This window comes from Phyllostomus discolor, chromosome 7 (assembly GCF_004126475.2).
Source record: "Phyllostomus discolor isolate MPI-MPIP mPhyDis1 chromosome 7, mPhyDis1.pri.v3, whole genome shotgun sequence".
In the NCBI taxonomy this organism is placed as follows: Eukaryota; Metazoa; Chordata; class Mammalia; order Chiroptera; family Phyllostomidae; genus Phyllostomus; species Phyllostomus discolor.
The window spans coordinates 4,921,399-4,936,247 of record NC_040909.2 but is presented as its reverse complement, the minus strand read 5'-3'; the positions used below and the strand labels follow the sequence as shown (position 1 = coordinate 4,936,247).

At 63.4% G+C, this 14,849-nt stretch overlaps 1 protein-coding gene across 1 annotated transcript; it reads right to left on the bottom strand.

Annotated features, from left to right (window-relative positions):
* Window positions 1–12: 12 nt before the first annotated feature.
* On the bottom strand, window positions 13–14,514 carry LOC114501843 (laminin subunit beta-2-like; the record flags this gene model as incomplete). The annotated part of the gene is made up of 31 exons (XM_036031504.1): window positions 13–1,359; window positions 1,642–1,798; window positions 2,000–2,173; window positions 2,368–2,509; window positions 2,588–2,777; window positions 3,181–3,319; window positions 3,428–3,592; window positions 3,730–3,986; window positions 4,151–4,864; window positions 5,379–5,475; window positions 6,315–6,535; window positions 6,625–6,864; window positions 7,168–7,331; window positions 7,411–7,642; window positions 7,730–7,873; window positions 7,965–8,157; window positions 8,618–8,738; window positions 9,034–9,155; window positions 9,243–9,401; window positions 9,568–9,714; window positions 9,968–10,124; window positions 10,211–10,290; window positions 10,926–11,038; window positions 11,168–11,347; window positions 11,439–11,627; window positions 11,711–11,831; window positions 11,921–12,120; window positions 13,467–13,788; window positions 13,884–13,957; window positions 14,040–14,154; window positions 14,332–14,514. Coding segments are annotated over 31 exons (5,646 nt in total), but the record flags the coding sequence as incomplete, so codon positions are not given.
* Between the last annotated feature and the right edge of the window lie 335 nt (window positions 14,515–14,849).

Here is a 14,849-nt window from a genome sequence, read left to right as displayed (position 1 = left end):
ATGGAGTGGATCGCAGGCAGGAATGCAACATTGTGCAGAGGTCCCCTCCCCCCTCTGAAAAAGACCCTCAGTCTAGAAACCAGATCCAGGTCAGCTCAGCCTCAAATCTTTATTGTGCCCCGATGCCCAGACCTCTGCAGAGCAAGGGAAAGGTGGTGGGTTTGGGGCTTTAGGCTACCATAGTTAGGGGGTGCACCAAGTAGGGGCCATGGCATAAGCCAAAACTAGGAATCTGATCTTTGAGATTTCAATGGCCCGTGGAACCTAGCCTTTGCCCCAACGGTCATGGGTGCTGTGGCAGTCAAAAGCAACCAGGCGTTCAGACCCAGGGCGGTGCGGGGAGGGGGGCTGTCGAGCCCCCCCTTCAGGGATGCAGAAAGCTTTAGGACACCATCCAGAGGGACAGGAGACGATGAGGACACGGGGAGAGACGGAGAAAGGCCACCCCCTGCCCGAGGCACAGTGCCAGGGGTTTCCGTCTCCACCAGTTGCCGAAGCAAGGAGGCACGAGAAGTACAGCCTCGGTGTGAAAACAGGTGCTGGGTGGCTGACAACAGACCCAAGGAGAAGCAGGGAGCCCATCCAGATCTCGTGGCTCTTCATCCGCTCCGGACCTTCTGGCCTGCCGGGAGTTCCGGAGTCCCGGCAGGAATGCGCGCTGCTGCCGGCGCTCTTGCCCCACCCAGGCTCCAGGGACTGAGGCTGGGACCGCAGCTCCGAGGGTTGGAGGGCTGGGTCGGCCTGGCTCCGAGGGGCCGGGTGGAGAGTACCTGCAGTCGCGGGCCCAGGGAGCAAAGCTGGGGGTCTTCAGGGCAATCACTAGGCTTCCCAAGAGTCGGGGCAGGAGGTCAATTTGTTGGACTTACAGGGTCACTGGTTATCTGGAGTAGGGGGTCTCTGGTCACCCTGGGGGTCATGTAGTTGACCTGAGGGGCTCGGAGATACTAAAGGCACTAAAGGACTCAGAATTTCACATCTCTCAGAGACCAGGATCTCTTCAGTGTCTAGGGTACTGCATGGCCTCCGGGAACTTTTCATGATCTAATTTCTCAAGGTCAGAGGGCAACTGGACGACATCATAGGGTCACTTGAGGGTCATTCAGGGTTTGCAGGCACTCAGTGGGGTCTGTGGTCTCTCAAAGTCAGGAGGTTCCTGGGTCACTCTGAGGTCGCTGAGTCACCCAGGCCATCGAGGAGCCCCTCGTGGCGGCCTCCCAGACATCGGTCAGCAGGTGGCATAGGCGCTGGCCCACAGCTGCAGGTGCTCAAGCAGCTCCGCTGCCCGCTTCTCCAGGGCCCAGAGCGTGGCCGCCTTCTCGCCCAGCGTCTGCTCGTTCTGCACCAGGCGGCGCTCCAGCCCTGGGGATACATTGTCCAAATCAGGCTCTGACCTCTGGCCCTAGTCTCTGACTCTGGTCCTCACCTCTGCCACAACCCTGATTCTGACCTGACCCCACCCCCAAATCAGCTCTAACCCTAATCCACATTTGACCTCTATTCACTCCAGTCCTGACCCCTGGATGAACGAGGACCTGACCTGGACTCACCCTGGCCGTCTCCCACACATCCCTGTTCCAACTCTGCCCCTCCCATCTGTCCCTTGCTCCGCACCACACCTGCCCCACCGTGGCCGGCACGCACCCTCCAGACGGCTCCAGCTGCTCTGCACCTGCCTCAGCAGCTCTTGGGCCTCAGCTCGCGTCCGCCGCACCCGCTCTCCGGCGTCCTTCACCGTGGCCATCAGGCTGTTTGTGCCCTCCTGCAGCTCTGCCACGCCTAAGCGGGCCACCTGCAACTCCTGAAGCAGGACTGGCCCTGAAACCCCACGCCACCCCTGAAACCTAGACCCAACACATTGCTGCCCAAGGCTCCTGGACAGCAGGGAGTTGTAGCACTGAGGCTCGACCTCGGCGCAGCATAGCCTGGGCCCAGCTTTCATCCCACTTCACACTATTCCATGGGGTCCCTGAGACCCCAGTGTCCACGGTCCCCGTCTCACCTTGCCCAGGCCCTCAGCCAAGCCCATGGCACGTGCCGAACGCTCTTCTGCCTCGTGGGCCTGCCGCTGGCTCAGGGCCAAGTGGGTCCTGAGAGCCACAGCTGCATCAGACAGAAGCTCCAGGGCTGGGGTCACATCCACCGCCATTGTTATCCGGGCCAGGTGTCCTGCCATCTGGGGCAAAGGTCAGGGCATCACAGGGGGTCACAGCAGGGGAGCAACTAGGTAGGATATTCACATGGTCAGGGCATTGAGTAGCATCGTGGTGTCATAGTGGGTCAGGGACCTCAGGGGAAAATGGGACCACAGCGGCCCGGCCCCACTGAGAACGAGAGGTGCGGGGAGCTGAGGGCACGATGGGGCGGCACCTCCTGCACGCCGGCCTCCAGGCCTCTGAGTGTCTGCCTGGCCACCTGTAGCCCTTGCTCTGCAGCCCTTGCATCGGCTCCTGCCCCAGCCAGCACCCCCTGGACATCCAGCGCTCGGTCCTGGGCCCTGGCTGCGCCCTCCCTGAAAGGTACAGACAGTCAGGAGGCATCCCTGCCTCCCCACCCTCTGACCTCTGCCTCCGGCATCCCGGCCCCTCACCTGGTCTGCTGCGCCTGACGGAGGACACCTCTGGCTTTGGGCAGCTCCTGGCCTGCAGTGTCCAGGGAAGGGAGGGCATGCTGGATCTGATCCAGCAGGAGGGCAATGCCGGCTGCCCTGCCCTGGGGGAGGGGCACAGCTAGCCCACGCCACACCACCAGCTCCACACTCATAGTGTCTGCACCTTCCTCTGTGGGGGTAAGGATGTTGGATGTGAACTCTGACCCCTGACCCAATGGACCCTGACTCTAACATCTCACTGACCCTGCCTCTGAAAGGACTGCATAGTATGCTGGAGGCTTACAGGGGACAATTATTACATTTTCAGGAACTTGTGAACCAGTTGTTACATGGTAGGTAGACTGTGCTCAGCTATGGCGGGGTTACTTCCACTGTGGAAGGGGACACACGCTACAGTCAGGCCCCCAGACCCCCAGCCAGCTGTCACACATCTACCAGCACACTAGTCCCCCTAAACTGAGCCCTGGTCAACCCTTCTGTGTGGCCTCGTCCTGGGAGGAGTGTCACAGCAGGGGCCTGAATGCCCACCGGCCAGCCCCCAGCTGGAAACAGACACACAAGCAGACACGTACCCAAGAGGAAACGCTGGATCCTATGCACCGTTGCTTGCACAGCAGCTGTGGAGGCCACACCCCAGGGCCTCCTGGCCCGATGCCACATCTCCCTAGCCTGGATTCCCGTGGAGCCTGCTGTGGCCTGGATCTGCTGCAGCTGGGAGGGGCGGGTCAGATGTGAAACATGTCTCCTATAGCCCGATGGCCAAGCTGTGGCCCTGTGTCCCCTCCGTGGCTCCCATCCATGGCCCCTATAGCTCTGTACCAGTTGCTGCTGCTCCTCCAAGGCTGCGATCGCTGTGTCCAGGCTGTAAGAGGCATTACGGGAGACGACCAGAGCCCACGGGGCAGTGGGCAGGGGCCCAGGGCAAGGGGGGACAACACAGGGTACAGGAACACAGGCCAGCCCACGACCCTGACGCCTGCATTCCTGCAAACGAGATAGGGGATCCAGAATGCACATCTCAGATTCCCCTATTGTTCTACACCCAGGTCGCCCCTAGGAGAGAGCCCTTGCCTTGCCAGCCCCCAACGCCCTCCCCACCAGTGATCCATATCTCCACCCACCACTCCAGCTTGGACCAGGAGTCTCAGAAGCTGTGGGTGCAGCATCTGGACCCTGTCCACCAGCCCCTTTAGTTTCAACTTCCACAAAGCTGTCCCTGTGGGCTGGCCTGTCCCCTTCAGAAGCAGCTCTGTGCACCGCCGGGCCTCTCGGGCCTGTCCCAGGACGCTGTCTGGTCCTCCAAGTGAGGCCACGGTCTGGGCTCTGAGCGTGGCCTCCTGGGAAAGCAGGGCTGCCGAGGAGGCCTGGGCCTCAGCATCTGCAGATGGGAGGGATGGAGAGAGAGGCGGCTTGGGGCTCACTGGCTGGGGCAGCCTCTAGGTCCCCCGTAGGTGTAAGCAGTGGCACCTGGTCCCTTCCTCCTGACAGAGCCCAGCCCCTGCCCTCATCTACCAGTCCACCCGCCTGCCCATTTGGCCTCACCTTGGACTCCTATGGCCCTCTTGGGCCAGGCCAAGCCCTTGAGAGAGTCTAGCTCCCGGGATAATTCTTCCAGGCGTTCACACTGTCCCCTAGCCCATGACTCGCTTTCTGCCTCGACCTGCCCTGGAGCCCACAGCATCTGGGCCAGTTGGGCCAGTGCCCTCCTGTGGGGAGATGGCGCGTCAGCACGGCTGGAGATGTCTCTCCTCCACGGTTCCTCACTTAAGCAAACCCAGATCCAGGATGCAGACAGGCCAACCTGGGGCCCTCTGAACCCCTGACCCTGGGAACCTAGCTGGAGGCCTCTTCCCCGCGGACCCCAGGCCCCTTGCCTGAGTCCGGCTATCCACTCCGTAAGTTGCTCTGCGATCCCCACAGTGGGTGAAGGAGACTCCAGCAGCGTCTGTGCCTGCTGCAGGACTGCCTCCAGGGCCTGCTGGCGCCCACCCCGGCCCCTGACGCCCCAGCCAGGCGTCCCCTGGTGTAGGGCCGCCGCCTCCTGGGCCACAGCTTCCAGCTGCAGCCGGAGCAAAGCCAGGCGTTGGTCCCAGGAGGTGAAACAGGCAGGGCAGGTCATGCAGTGTGGGAAGCCACCTCTGGAGCCACGGGCACATGCCTGGCACCTCGGCCCTGAGATGCCCTCTCTGCAGAGGCAGGCACCTGTGTACGGCTCACAGCTGGGCGAGACGGAGCCCTGTGGGTCGCAGGCACAAGCTGTCAGGGAGAGAGAGGGTCAGGGCAGGTTGTGGGCAGTGCCCGCCTTTGCCTCACCTCCCGAAGAGGAGGGAAAAGCCCCAGGGAGGGGGTGGCCCTGTGAGCGTGTGAGGGTGCACGCCAGCCCTCGACCAAGCCACTGTGCAGAACTGCCACGGCACTGCCGCCACCCTGGCCAGACAGGCCCTCTGGGCGGCAGCCTTCGGGCAGGAAGGCAGCCCAGACGCAGGGGCCCTGTAGCCCAGTCAGGGGCCCACTGCCGTCAGGGCCTGGCGGGCTGGTCAGCAAAGAGCCACCCAGAGTGGCCTCTTTGCAGGTGTGCCCGCTGCCCCTGGTTTGGCCAGCGCTGCTCCCCTACAGCTGTCTTCGTGAGCACTTCTTGAGGTTTCGGAGCAATCAGCAATAAGCATCCTGTGGCGTCCCTCAGGAAAGCCCCGCTGTCCCCTGCTACTCTACACAGAGCGGCTCCTTCAGCCTGGCCCCTGGTGGTGGGGCGTGGTAGTGCCCCTCTCACCTCTGCACTCCTGAGCTGGGTCACCCCAGTACCCATCCTGACACCGGGAGCACGTGCGGCCCCCAAATCCTGCCCGGCAGGGGCACTGGCCCGTGACCTGGGGGGAGAGAGTGCAGACCGGTCAGCAGGAACCCAGAGCCTCCCCTGGAAGAGGGAGGGGACCCGGGCGCTCAGAGGCAGCACCTGCGTTCCCGAGCACACAGCGCACACAAGCACACCCGAGTGCACACAGGCACACCCGAGCGCACCATCTTCCCCGTCAGCCCCGCCCCTGCTGCGGGCAGCGCCCACACCCGCCTTGGCTGAGGGCGTCTCCCTCCTTGCTTCCTCTGGCCCGACCCCCTTGGCCAGCCTCGCCTCCCACAGACCCTCTGGGTTCTCAGCTCCTGACCCGCTGCCCTTTGCTCCTCTGTGTCCCGAGTTGAACTCCCCACTGTCTCCAGATTCTCACCCCCCTGCCTCCTTCACCTGACCCCCACCCCCTCCTCCCTAAAGGCACAGGACACACTTCAGGCTTCATGTCACCAGTGGCTGACCACTACCCTCCTGGGAACATGAACTTCCCACCGCCATCCCTCTCTGCTGCCCCGGACCCTTTGCCCGAGTCTCACTCAGCTTCCTTATCAGCCCCCAGCTCCCCCACCACGCTGTTCTTCTTGACCCACTCACAGGGTGACCCACGCACTGATGCAGGGCTGCACGCAGGGTCAGGCCCATGCAGGCTCACGTCCGCTCTCCCCGGGCCCGTCCACAAGCTCATCGTTAACCTCACACAAGCACACAGATTCGCACAGCTGCTTGCGGCCACACGTACCCCAGTGCAGGTGGTTCCATGAACACTGGCACCAGCCATAAGTCACACCCTGTCACGGGCTCACACACATCCACTCACACCTGGCCACAGCCACGTGCTACGTGCAACACAGGTTCACTCACTGGGTGACACGCTGGATGCAGGGAGTGGTGCACGTGGCAGCTGCAGGGCTCACAGCCCCGAGGCCCCCCCAGGTTCCAGAAGAGGGGGGCGCAGCGGCTACAGTCCCGCCCCAGTGTGTGGGGGCGGCATGGGCACTGCCCGCTGAGCTGGTTGCAGAAGCAGGCTTCAGCCCCCGGTGGGCACCTCGAAGGGACGGTGCCCCGGGGGTCACAGCTGCAGCCTGAGGACAGGAAGGGCTTGGCAGGGACGGAGGAAAGAGAGCCCACCTCCCACCCAGGGATGCCTCCACCCGCCCCACCACACACTCACGCCGGCAGCCCCCTGGGCGCAAGGCACTGCCGTGGAAGCCAGGCCTGCAGTGGGCGCAGCCAGGGCCGTGGCTGTGGTGCAGACACCTCTGGCAGCGCCCGCTGTGTGGGTCACAGGCAGCGGGGTCCCGGGGGTCGATGTTGTTGTTACACTGGCAGGGCCGGCACGGACTCCTTCTGGGGTCCCCTTCTGGCCAAGGGCGCCCAAAGTAGCCCGAGGAACAGCGGTCACAGCGGGGCCCTGGAGGGGTTAGGGTACATGTAGTTGTCTCAGGTCCCTTGAGGACTACGGGTCCCGCACACCCAGCCAGAAAGCCCACAGCTTAGCCCGGAGGGCCGAAGACACAGTAGTCACGTTAAGGCCCAGCTCCTGGCTTACAAGCTCCATGTCTGTAATTCCTCCCGTTTGACCCCCTCCCTCCACGGGAACCCCTTGAGGAGAGGTGCCTGGCCTGCAGCTTGACACACAGGGGGCCCTGGCAAAGACTTGCCTGGTGGACGGGTGAGAAGGGCCACGGGTTTGCCACTGGCGGCCACGCCTCACCTGCATAGCCAGGCGCACAGAGGCACAGGACACGTCCGCTCGCGTTGTCCACGTGGCAGGAAGTCCCATGATAGAGGCCAGAGCCGGGGGGCCCAGGACAGAGGCAGGGCCGGCACTGCTGGCCTGAGCCCAGGGTGGGGTCTCCGTAGTAGCCGTCCAAGCACCTGGGGGCGGCAGCACAGGGGATGGGGCCTGGCCCACGCACCCTAACTCCCACCCGCCGCTTCCAGGGCCGGCACTCACCTCTCGCAGTGCCGGCCCGTCGTGGCTCCCTGGCAGGCCTGGCAGACGCCTGTGAGCGGGTGGCACAGCTCCGCGTGCCCATTGCAGACACAGGGCTGGCAGCGTGGGAAGCCCCACCGGTCGGGGAGGCAGCGGTCACAGCGGCGACCAGCAAGGCCCACCCGGCACGTACACTGCCCGCTCACAGGGTTACAGATGGCACCGGTGGCACCCTTGGAATGGCAGCCACACTCTGTGGGGAATGACAGGACGACCAAGCCGTGCAGAGGAAGGAGGTGGCTGGTCCCAGGCCCCACACCCACCGGCCCCGAAGGCTCACCACTGCAGCCGGTGGGACCGAAGCCGTATGTTCCAGGCACACAGTGGTCACAGGTACGACCACCGATGTTAGGACGGCAGGGGCACTGCCCACCCAGCAGGGCACACTCAGTACTCAGCGAGCCCTGGGGGTGGCACTCACATGCTGGCAAGAGAAAGGGCAAGGTGAGATGCACCTCCCGGTGCCTCCTCTGACCCCTCTCCTGCAGCCCGAAGAGCCAGGGACACCCACTCACGGAGGCCGCCCCCGTGGAGCAGGGCCGAGATGCTGCAGACGAGGCGGGCACAGGCCTCGGGCTCGGCGCCGGGCAGGCCCGTCCTCACTGCCTCCACGCAGCCCGCCTTGCGGAGCTCCTGCAAGCGCCCTGCGGCCCCAGGGTCCACAGGTCTCAGCCCAGGCAGCTCCTTCACCCGAGGCAGGAGTGCAACCTGGCAGGAGGGTGGAGGGAGGCAGGCAGCGGGCACAAACGCAGCCCAGCACAGTGACACCCACTGCCCACGGCCCTTCCTCACACTGGCCCTCACAGCCCCTCCCCGCCCCTTCCCAGTTTCTCGTGGAGTCTGTCTCTCCTTCCACTCCAGCGGCCCCAGTCTAGTCCGGGTGGAGCCCCCTTGCACTCAGGATGGTTGCAGCAGCATGCCCCCGACAGTCCATTTACCCCGCGTCTCTTCTCGGCTCAAGCCCTTTCCTGGCTCCCCACTACCCCTCTGCTGGCCGGCAAGTTCCCGAGAGGTCTGGCACCTGCCTGTTCTCACCTCCTGTCCTCAGAACGTCCCTGCCTGACCCTCCTTCCTCCACTCCCCACCGGCCTCAGTCCTTTCGGCGCCCAGATTGTCTGCTGTACCTTGCATCTCCCCCAGAGGCAGGGTGGAACCCCTAGAATCTCACCGAGTCCAGAAAGACGGTGCCTCCCTCCAGCCTCCGGGCTGCTTTGGTCCGCCACAGGCGCAGGGTCATGGAGTAGCGCGTTCCCGGCTCAAAGCAGAAAGGTCTGGATAGAACCACAGCTCTGAGGGGGGGGGGGGGGGGGCAGAAAGGGTGGGGTAAGGAGGTCAGGATCAAGGGGTCCCAGCAGTGACCCACTTCTGTTTTTAGTGATTGGGTCCAACGTGTCATCGTCTGGCCCATGGAAAAAGAACAGCTCCTTAAATCCCGCTCTATTTTAAATTAAGGCCCTGTTTCGATTGTTCTAGACATGATGATAGTCCATAGTGGGAATTTCCCGCCTTGGCTGGGTGTTGTTGTGTCAAATGTCTGGGAGCACAGTAGGGCCTTGGTGTCGGGGGTCCCCATGTCCTGCCCACCTGTGTGCGTGGGTCAGGGTGGCCTGGAAGAGATGCTCCGAGGGCAGCAGGTGGGCGCAGCGAGTGCTGCTGGGCGGAGACTGGGCGCGGACACTGACCAAGGCCTGCCAGTCTTCGGGTGCCTGGGGTCAGGGGTCAGACGTCATAGAACTGTCCCTACCCACCACCCAGCACCACCCATCCACCTGCCTGGCACCCATGCCACTGACCTGGGTCTCATAGCGCAGGACAATGTCATACTCCAGGGCACGAGGCACCGTGGGAGCCAGCAGAGAGAGGCCAGCCCCATCGGCCACACGTGCAAAGTCTAAGCCAGTCCACGGTGTGGAGCCAGCTCCCGGATGCAGGGACGCAGGCTCCTCTGGGGCCTGGACATGACACACAGACTCCCAGGCCCAGGACCCTCTGGGACCCAGAACCCTCAGGACTCAGGTGTCCTCCCCCCGGGGCTCCAGAGACCCAGATCCCCAGGGCTAAGGTCCCAGCCAAGACCCTAGTGACCGGTGACTTTACCCTGCTCCTCAGATGCCTCACTGTGGGCGGCTGGTGGCTGTAGCGGGCTCGCCTGGCAGGGTGGAGGGCACAGCGAGGGTCACGCTGTCTCTGAAGTCGGGGCCGGAGCCAACGAGGGGAGCTCCCTGGGGCTTGTATGCAGTGGGAAGGAGCAGGCCAGGGGGTTCCCTGGGGGCCAGTGGGGTATCAGTGTCCTCCAACATTCCGGCCCCGTCCCCTCCCACACTGTCCTGGGAATGTGGGCTCTGTCCAAGACACCACACCTCTGACCCTGCCGATGGCCCCACCCGGACTTCCTCACCTCCCTAACCCCACCCACCCTCTCCTTCCAGCTAGCTCTCTCTGGACATTCCCTCCCTCCTCTGAGCCCCAAGGTCTGGGCTTTGATTTCCCCCTGCCCCTGCCCCTCCTGGACACTCACAGGCAGCCGAGGGTCAGCTGGCTGGAGGCTCTGGCCAAGCTCGGCTTCAGCAGAGGCCTGGTCAAGGGCGGCGCAGAAGTACCCAGACTGGAGTTCATGGCAGCGGCGGCCACGGAGGTGGGGACGGCACAGACAGGCGCCCTCCGCTGTGGAACACCTGGGTGAGCGTGGGGGTAGGAGGGGGGGACAGAATCAACACCCAATTCTTGCCCCTCGAGCCCGCTCCCAGGCTCCGCCTTGTACCTGTTGCTGTAGGCACCCCCAAAGTCGCAGTCGCAGGGCCTGCAGCCTAGAGAGTCGCTGCTCAGCCCCCAGAACTCGGGCTGCAAGAGACAGGAGCGGGTGGAGGAAGGACAGTTTGCTCGATGCGGACAGGGCGAGGGTGAGGGTTAGGGTCAGGCGCCCGGGAAGTCGTTTACGGAGCTGCCTGTTGCAGGAGGAAGGGGGCAGAGGATGGGGCCTGAATGCCCCTCTGCCTGTGGCTCGGAGGGGAGCGGGGACTCTGGTGTGCTCCTGCACGGCTCCATGGAGCGGAGGGAAAAGGAGAGAAGAAAGGACACAGCCCTGGCTGGTGTGGCTCAGTGGATTGCGAACTGAAAAGACTGCCGGTTTGATTCCCGGTCAGGGCACATGCCTGGGCTGCAAGCCGGGTACCCAGTTGGGGGCATGGGAGAGGCAACTGATGGATGTTTCTCTCTCTTTCTCCTCCCCTTCCCCTCTCTCTAAACATAAGTAAATAAAATATTTTAAAGACTTTATTTAAAATATTTAAGAGAAGGAGAGGAGGGGAAACATCGATGTGCGAGAGAGACATCAACGGTGACCAGGTCAGGAGGTGGCACCACCCCATGTGTGAGGCTCGGCCTGCAGTCATTCTGCATTTAGCCTTATTCCGGTCAGCTTCCAGAAGCTCAGTGCCCAAGATCAAGGTCAAATCAAAACGTAGGCCGAGACTCACCAGGCAACGGCTGCAGTCCCGTCCAGAGACAAAGCGTTTGCAGTGGCAGGCCCCGCTGGAGGGGTCACAGGCAGGAGTGCCGGGGACCCGGCCCCGGGGGTCACACCTGCAGGCTGAGGCACAAGGCTCTCAGGGTGCTAAGGGGACGGCTGCAGGGGTGTGGGGGTGCGTGTTATCAGGGCAGTGACTGGGGGCAGAGCAGGGAGGACATGCGGGTGGGGTCCACTCTTAGGGTCACTCACGCTGGCAGCCCTCCGAGTGGGGAAGGCTCAGGCCATAGTGACCCGGCCGGCAGGCGTCACAGCGTCGGCCCCAGACGTTGACTTTGCAGCGACACAGCCCAGAGAGGAGGCCGCGGGTCTCATCTGTGTGGGCGTCACACAACCCCCCGTCCAGCGCGCCCACAGGGTCACAGTCGCAGGCTGGGGCCGGAGTCGGAGTGAGGACAGAGTCAGGTCAGAGGTCACCACGGAGGGGAACAGCCGGTGGGGTGAATTGGGATTGGAGGCTCACGTTTGCAGGAGCGAGGGGAACGGGGATCTTCCTGGGGGTCTCGGTGGAAGAAGGGCCGGCAGAGCTCACAGCGGCGCCCAGCTGTGTTGTGCTGACATGTGTCACACACGCCTCCGCTCACGTTGCCAGAAGCCAGATACAGGGCCATGTCAAAGTGGCAGCTGCGGGCGTGCCCGTGGCACTGGCACTCTGGGGCAGAACAAGGCGGGAGGGTGTGGGGTCGGGTTCGCCCTCGGCCAGTGTGGCCGGGCTGGGTAGGGCGTGGCACCTACCCTGGCAGGCATGGGGGTGCCCAGGCTCCGCTGGGTGCCACGGGCGGTCCCGGTGCAGGTCCTGGCAGCGCTCGCAGTGGGCCCCCGCTGTGTGATGGCGGCAGACACAGTGACCGTGCACCTGGCGGGAAGGAGGGCGAGGCGAGTGTGCCCCAGTCCCCCGGCCCGCCCGCCCCACCAGCCGCAGGACGCCCCTCCCGCGGCGCTCACCATGCCTTCCACGCCGGCTGGCGCCCCGGGCGCAGGCCTGCACTCAGAGGAGTGGCCATGGCACAGGCAGCTGCCGCTGGCCACGAGCTCGTAGAGGGCATAGTAGTAGAAGGGGTGTCCCTTGAGGCCTCCCAGGGGCCTGTCGCCCAGGGTGTGCAGTCTGGAGAAGTTCACACGGAGGTTAGTCACACGCAGGAGCTCTGGAGACAGAGTGAGGGCCTCAGGCGCGCTGCTCACCGCTCTGCTATGGCTGGAACTCGGGTGAGGAATGGGGGGGCTGTCTCTCCCCTCTGTGCATCATTGCGGCCACCTCTTCCAGCACCCCTGCTGTGGGACTCCCCCGTCCCTGTTCCCCGGGGAGTGCCATTTGAGGATGACCACAGCCCAAGGGTGGTGGTTCCCTCTGCCCTGCTCCAGCCCTGGTATCCTTCCCCAGCTGAGACGTAGGCACACCCCACTGCCTCCTGGACGCCCCCTTCTGGAGTCTCTAGCTATCCGAAACCTGCTTCCCCAGGGCAGCGAAGGACTCCATTCCCCGGCCCGTCATCCAAACCACACAGGGTATTATTGGTTTGCTTACTCATCAACCGTCTTTCTCACTTTTATGTCAGCGTCGTGAAGACGGCGACCTTGTCTATCTGCTCCCCGCAGAGAGCTGCTCAGAAGAGGCTACTGCAGAGCGGGGTGTGCGCCGGACGTGCACATGGACAGAGAGAGGGGTCCATGGCTCCTCCTTCTGCTCCGCAGCTTAAGTCTAGCTACCTGGCCAAGCTACCTCCCCTCTCCCCTTTGCCAGGGTTTTCCTTTCTCCTGACCAAAGCAATGGGCAACGGCTGCTCAGGGACGTAGTGTGGGAGCTCAGGGCGAGTAGTTGGTAATAACCACAGTCGAGGTGGGTGGAGAGTGTAGAGAAAAAGCTGGTTTGGGGTTTGTCCTCCCGCTGTGTACTCTCCTGGCCTGGCTCTGGGCCACCCTGTTGGATTATGATTGTGTCTCTCTTGTTCTTTATTTAGCAAGACTTCTGCTTTACAAGGTCACCCCGAGACACCCTGGTGCCACCTAGAGGCAGCTGCAGGGATACAGGGTGCCCATTGCGGCCAGGATGATGAATCGAGGGGGGAGCAATGAGGAGGGGGCTGCATGACAGGGACAGTGATGGGGGCTCCGGAAGGGGAGAGTTATGAGACCCAGTGATGGGAGCGGAGACGTGGGGGCCGGTTTTGGGGGGCTGGTGTGGACAGCAGTGATAGGGACCACAGTGGGGCCCCACACATGAATTCAGCCGGGGCCAGTCCCCACACAGTGGGCACAGGTATGGGGCACAGTGCTGGGATGGGAGCGGGGCCCATAACAGGGGCCCCAACAAAGGGCTACCATGGGGCAGAGCTGGGGCGCAAGGCTGGGGGACCAAGCTGCCGACCTAACACCCTGCCTCACCGCCACATACACCCAGGCAGGACCTCGCTGCCCACCCCCCACCCCGCCCCGCCCCGGCTTCTGGCTGCTGATACGCAGGGACTCCAGGATTGGCTGGGAGAATAATTACCCTGAATCTTGGGGTCGTTTGGGTTCTCCACCTGGATGGCTGGGTCCAGAACTTGGAAAATCACCTGAGGAAGAAGCCAGCCTGAGCCTCTGGCTTCACTCCAGGGCCCAAACCCCCTTCCTCTGGGCCTGACCTTGCCCTCAGTGGGAGGCTCAATGTCCGAGTAACGCTGATCACAGACGAGGTCCCCGACTCTGCGGCCAGGGGCGGGAGGGATCCCCGGAAAGAGGTGTGAGCAGTTGTGAGCAAAGTATCGGTACACGTGCCAGGAGCGGCCATGGTCCACCGAACGCTCGAGGCTCAGAGCTGCCGGGCGGAATGTCTGGGGATGGTAGGGGGTCCTTGGGTTACTGGGGGCAAGCATCTCCGGCGGCCACCGGGACAGGAGGCGCGCAGCAAGCTTTCAGGCTGGGTCACCTTGAAAGCCATGACGAGGTGGGTAAAGTAGAAGACACCCTCTAGGTCCAGCTGGATGGTGACGTTCTCAACACCTGTAACCACAAGGGCTGGTCAGTGACCAGACCCTGACTTCTGACCCCAAGCCCGCACACAGAGGTACGCCGGCACCCTCACCACTCTCAGCTTGCCACCAGGTCTTGTTGACAGCAGGTCCACTCCGGGAGATCACATTCTCAATGCCATGGCCACCCCGGTCCCGAGAGTCACAAAAGAAGCAATTTTCAGCATCCTAGCAGAGTGCCAAGGAGACAGACTAGGCAGGAGGTGCACGACTGGCCCCCAACTCCAGAACTTAACAGCACAGATCTCTCCGCTAGCCCCCGGCAACAACCTGAACTCCCATGGGACCCAGCCTCCCAGGAAAACCCAGAGACACTGCAGCCAGAGGCCTCACCCTCCTCCCCACCTGCAGGTGCCTGACAGTGCAGTAGGGCTCAGGGCTGTGGAGTCCACAGGTGGACGAGGCACGAAGATTCTGGGCACGGCCCACAAGCAGGTTGCCAGTGGGTGGGTGGCAGCTGCCACTTGAGCAGCCGGATGGGGTGAGTTTGCCCGGCACCTCCTGCGCAACTGTTCTGGGGGCCTGGACTGGGAGGAGGAGGGTCTCAGTGGAGATCCTAGGACACCCCCCCCAACCTCACTCCACTCCACCCCACCCCACCAGGAGGCTTGGAGACTTCTCTCCCTCCGGGTGGCTCACGGGAAAAGAGCCAACGTCTCACCCATTGGTGGCGGCAGAAGCAGCAGCAGAACCGAAAGGAGGGGGCCTAGCCTAGCTGGGGGTCCTGAGCGGCGGGAGCTAGAACCAGGCCTGTGAGAGAAGTTGCAGAGTGGGCCCCAGGCTGGGCCACCCTTGAGGAGCTGAGCGTGGCCCTCGGGTCCTTCCCCATACTCACATGGCAGATGGAAGCAGGGTTGTCAGAG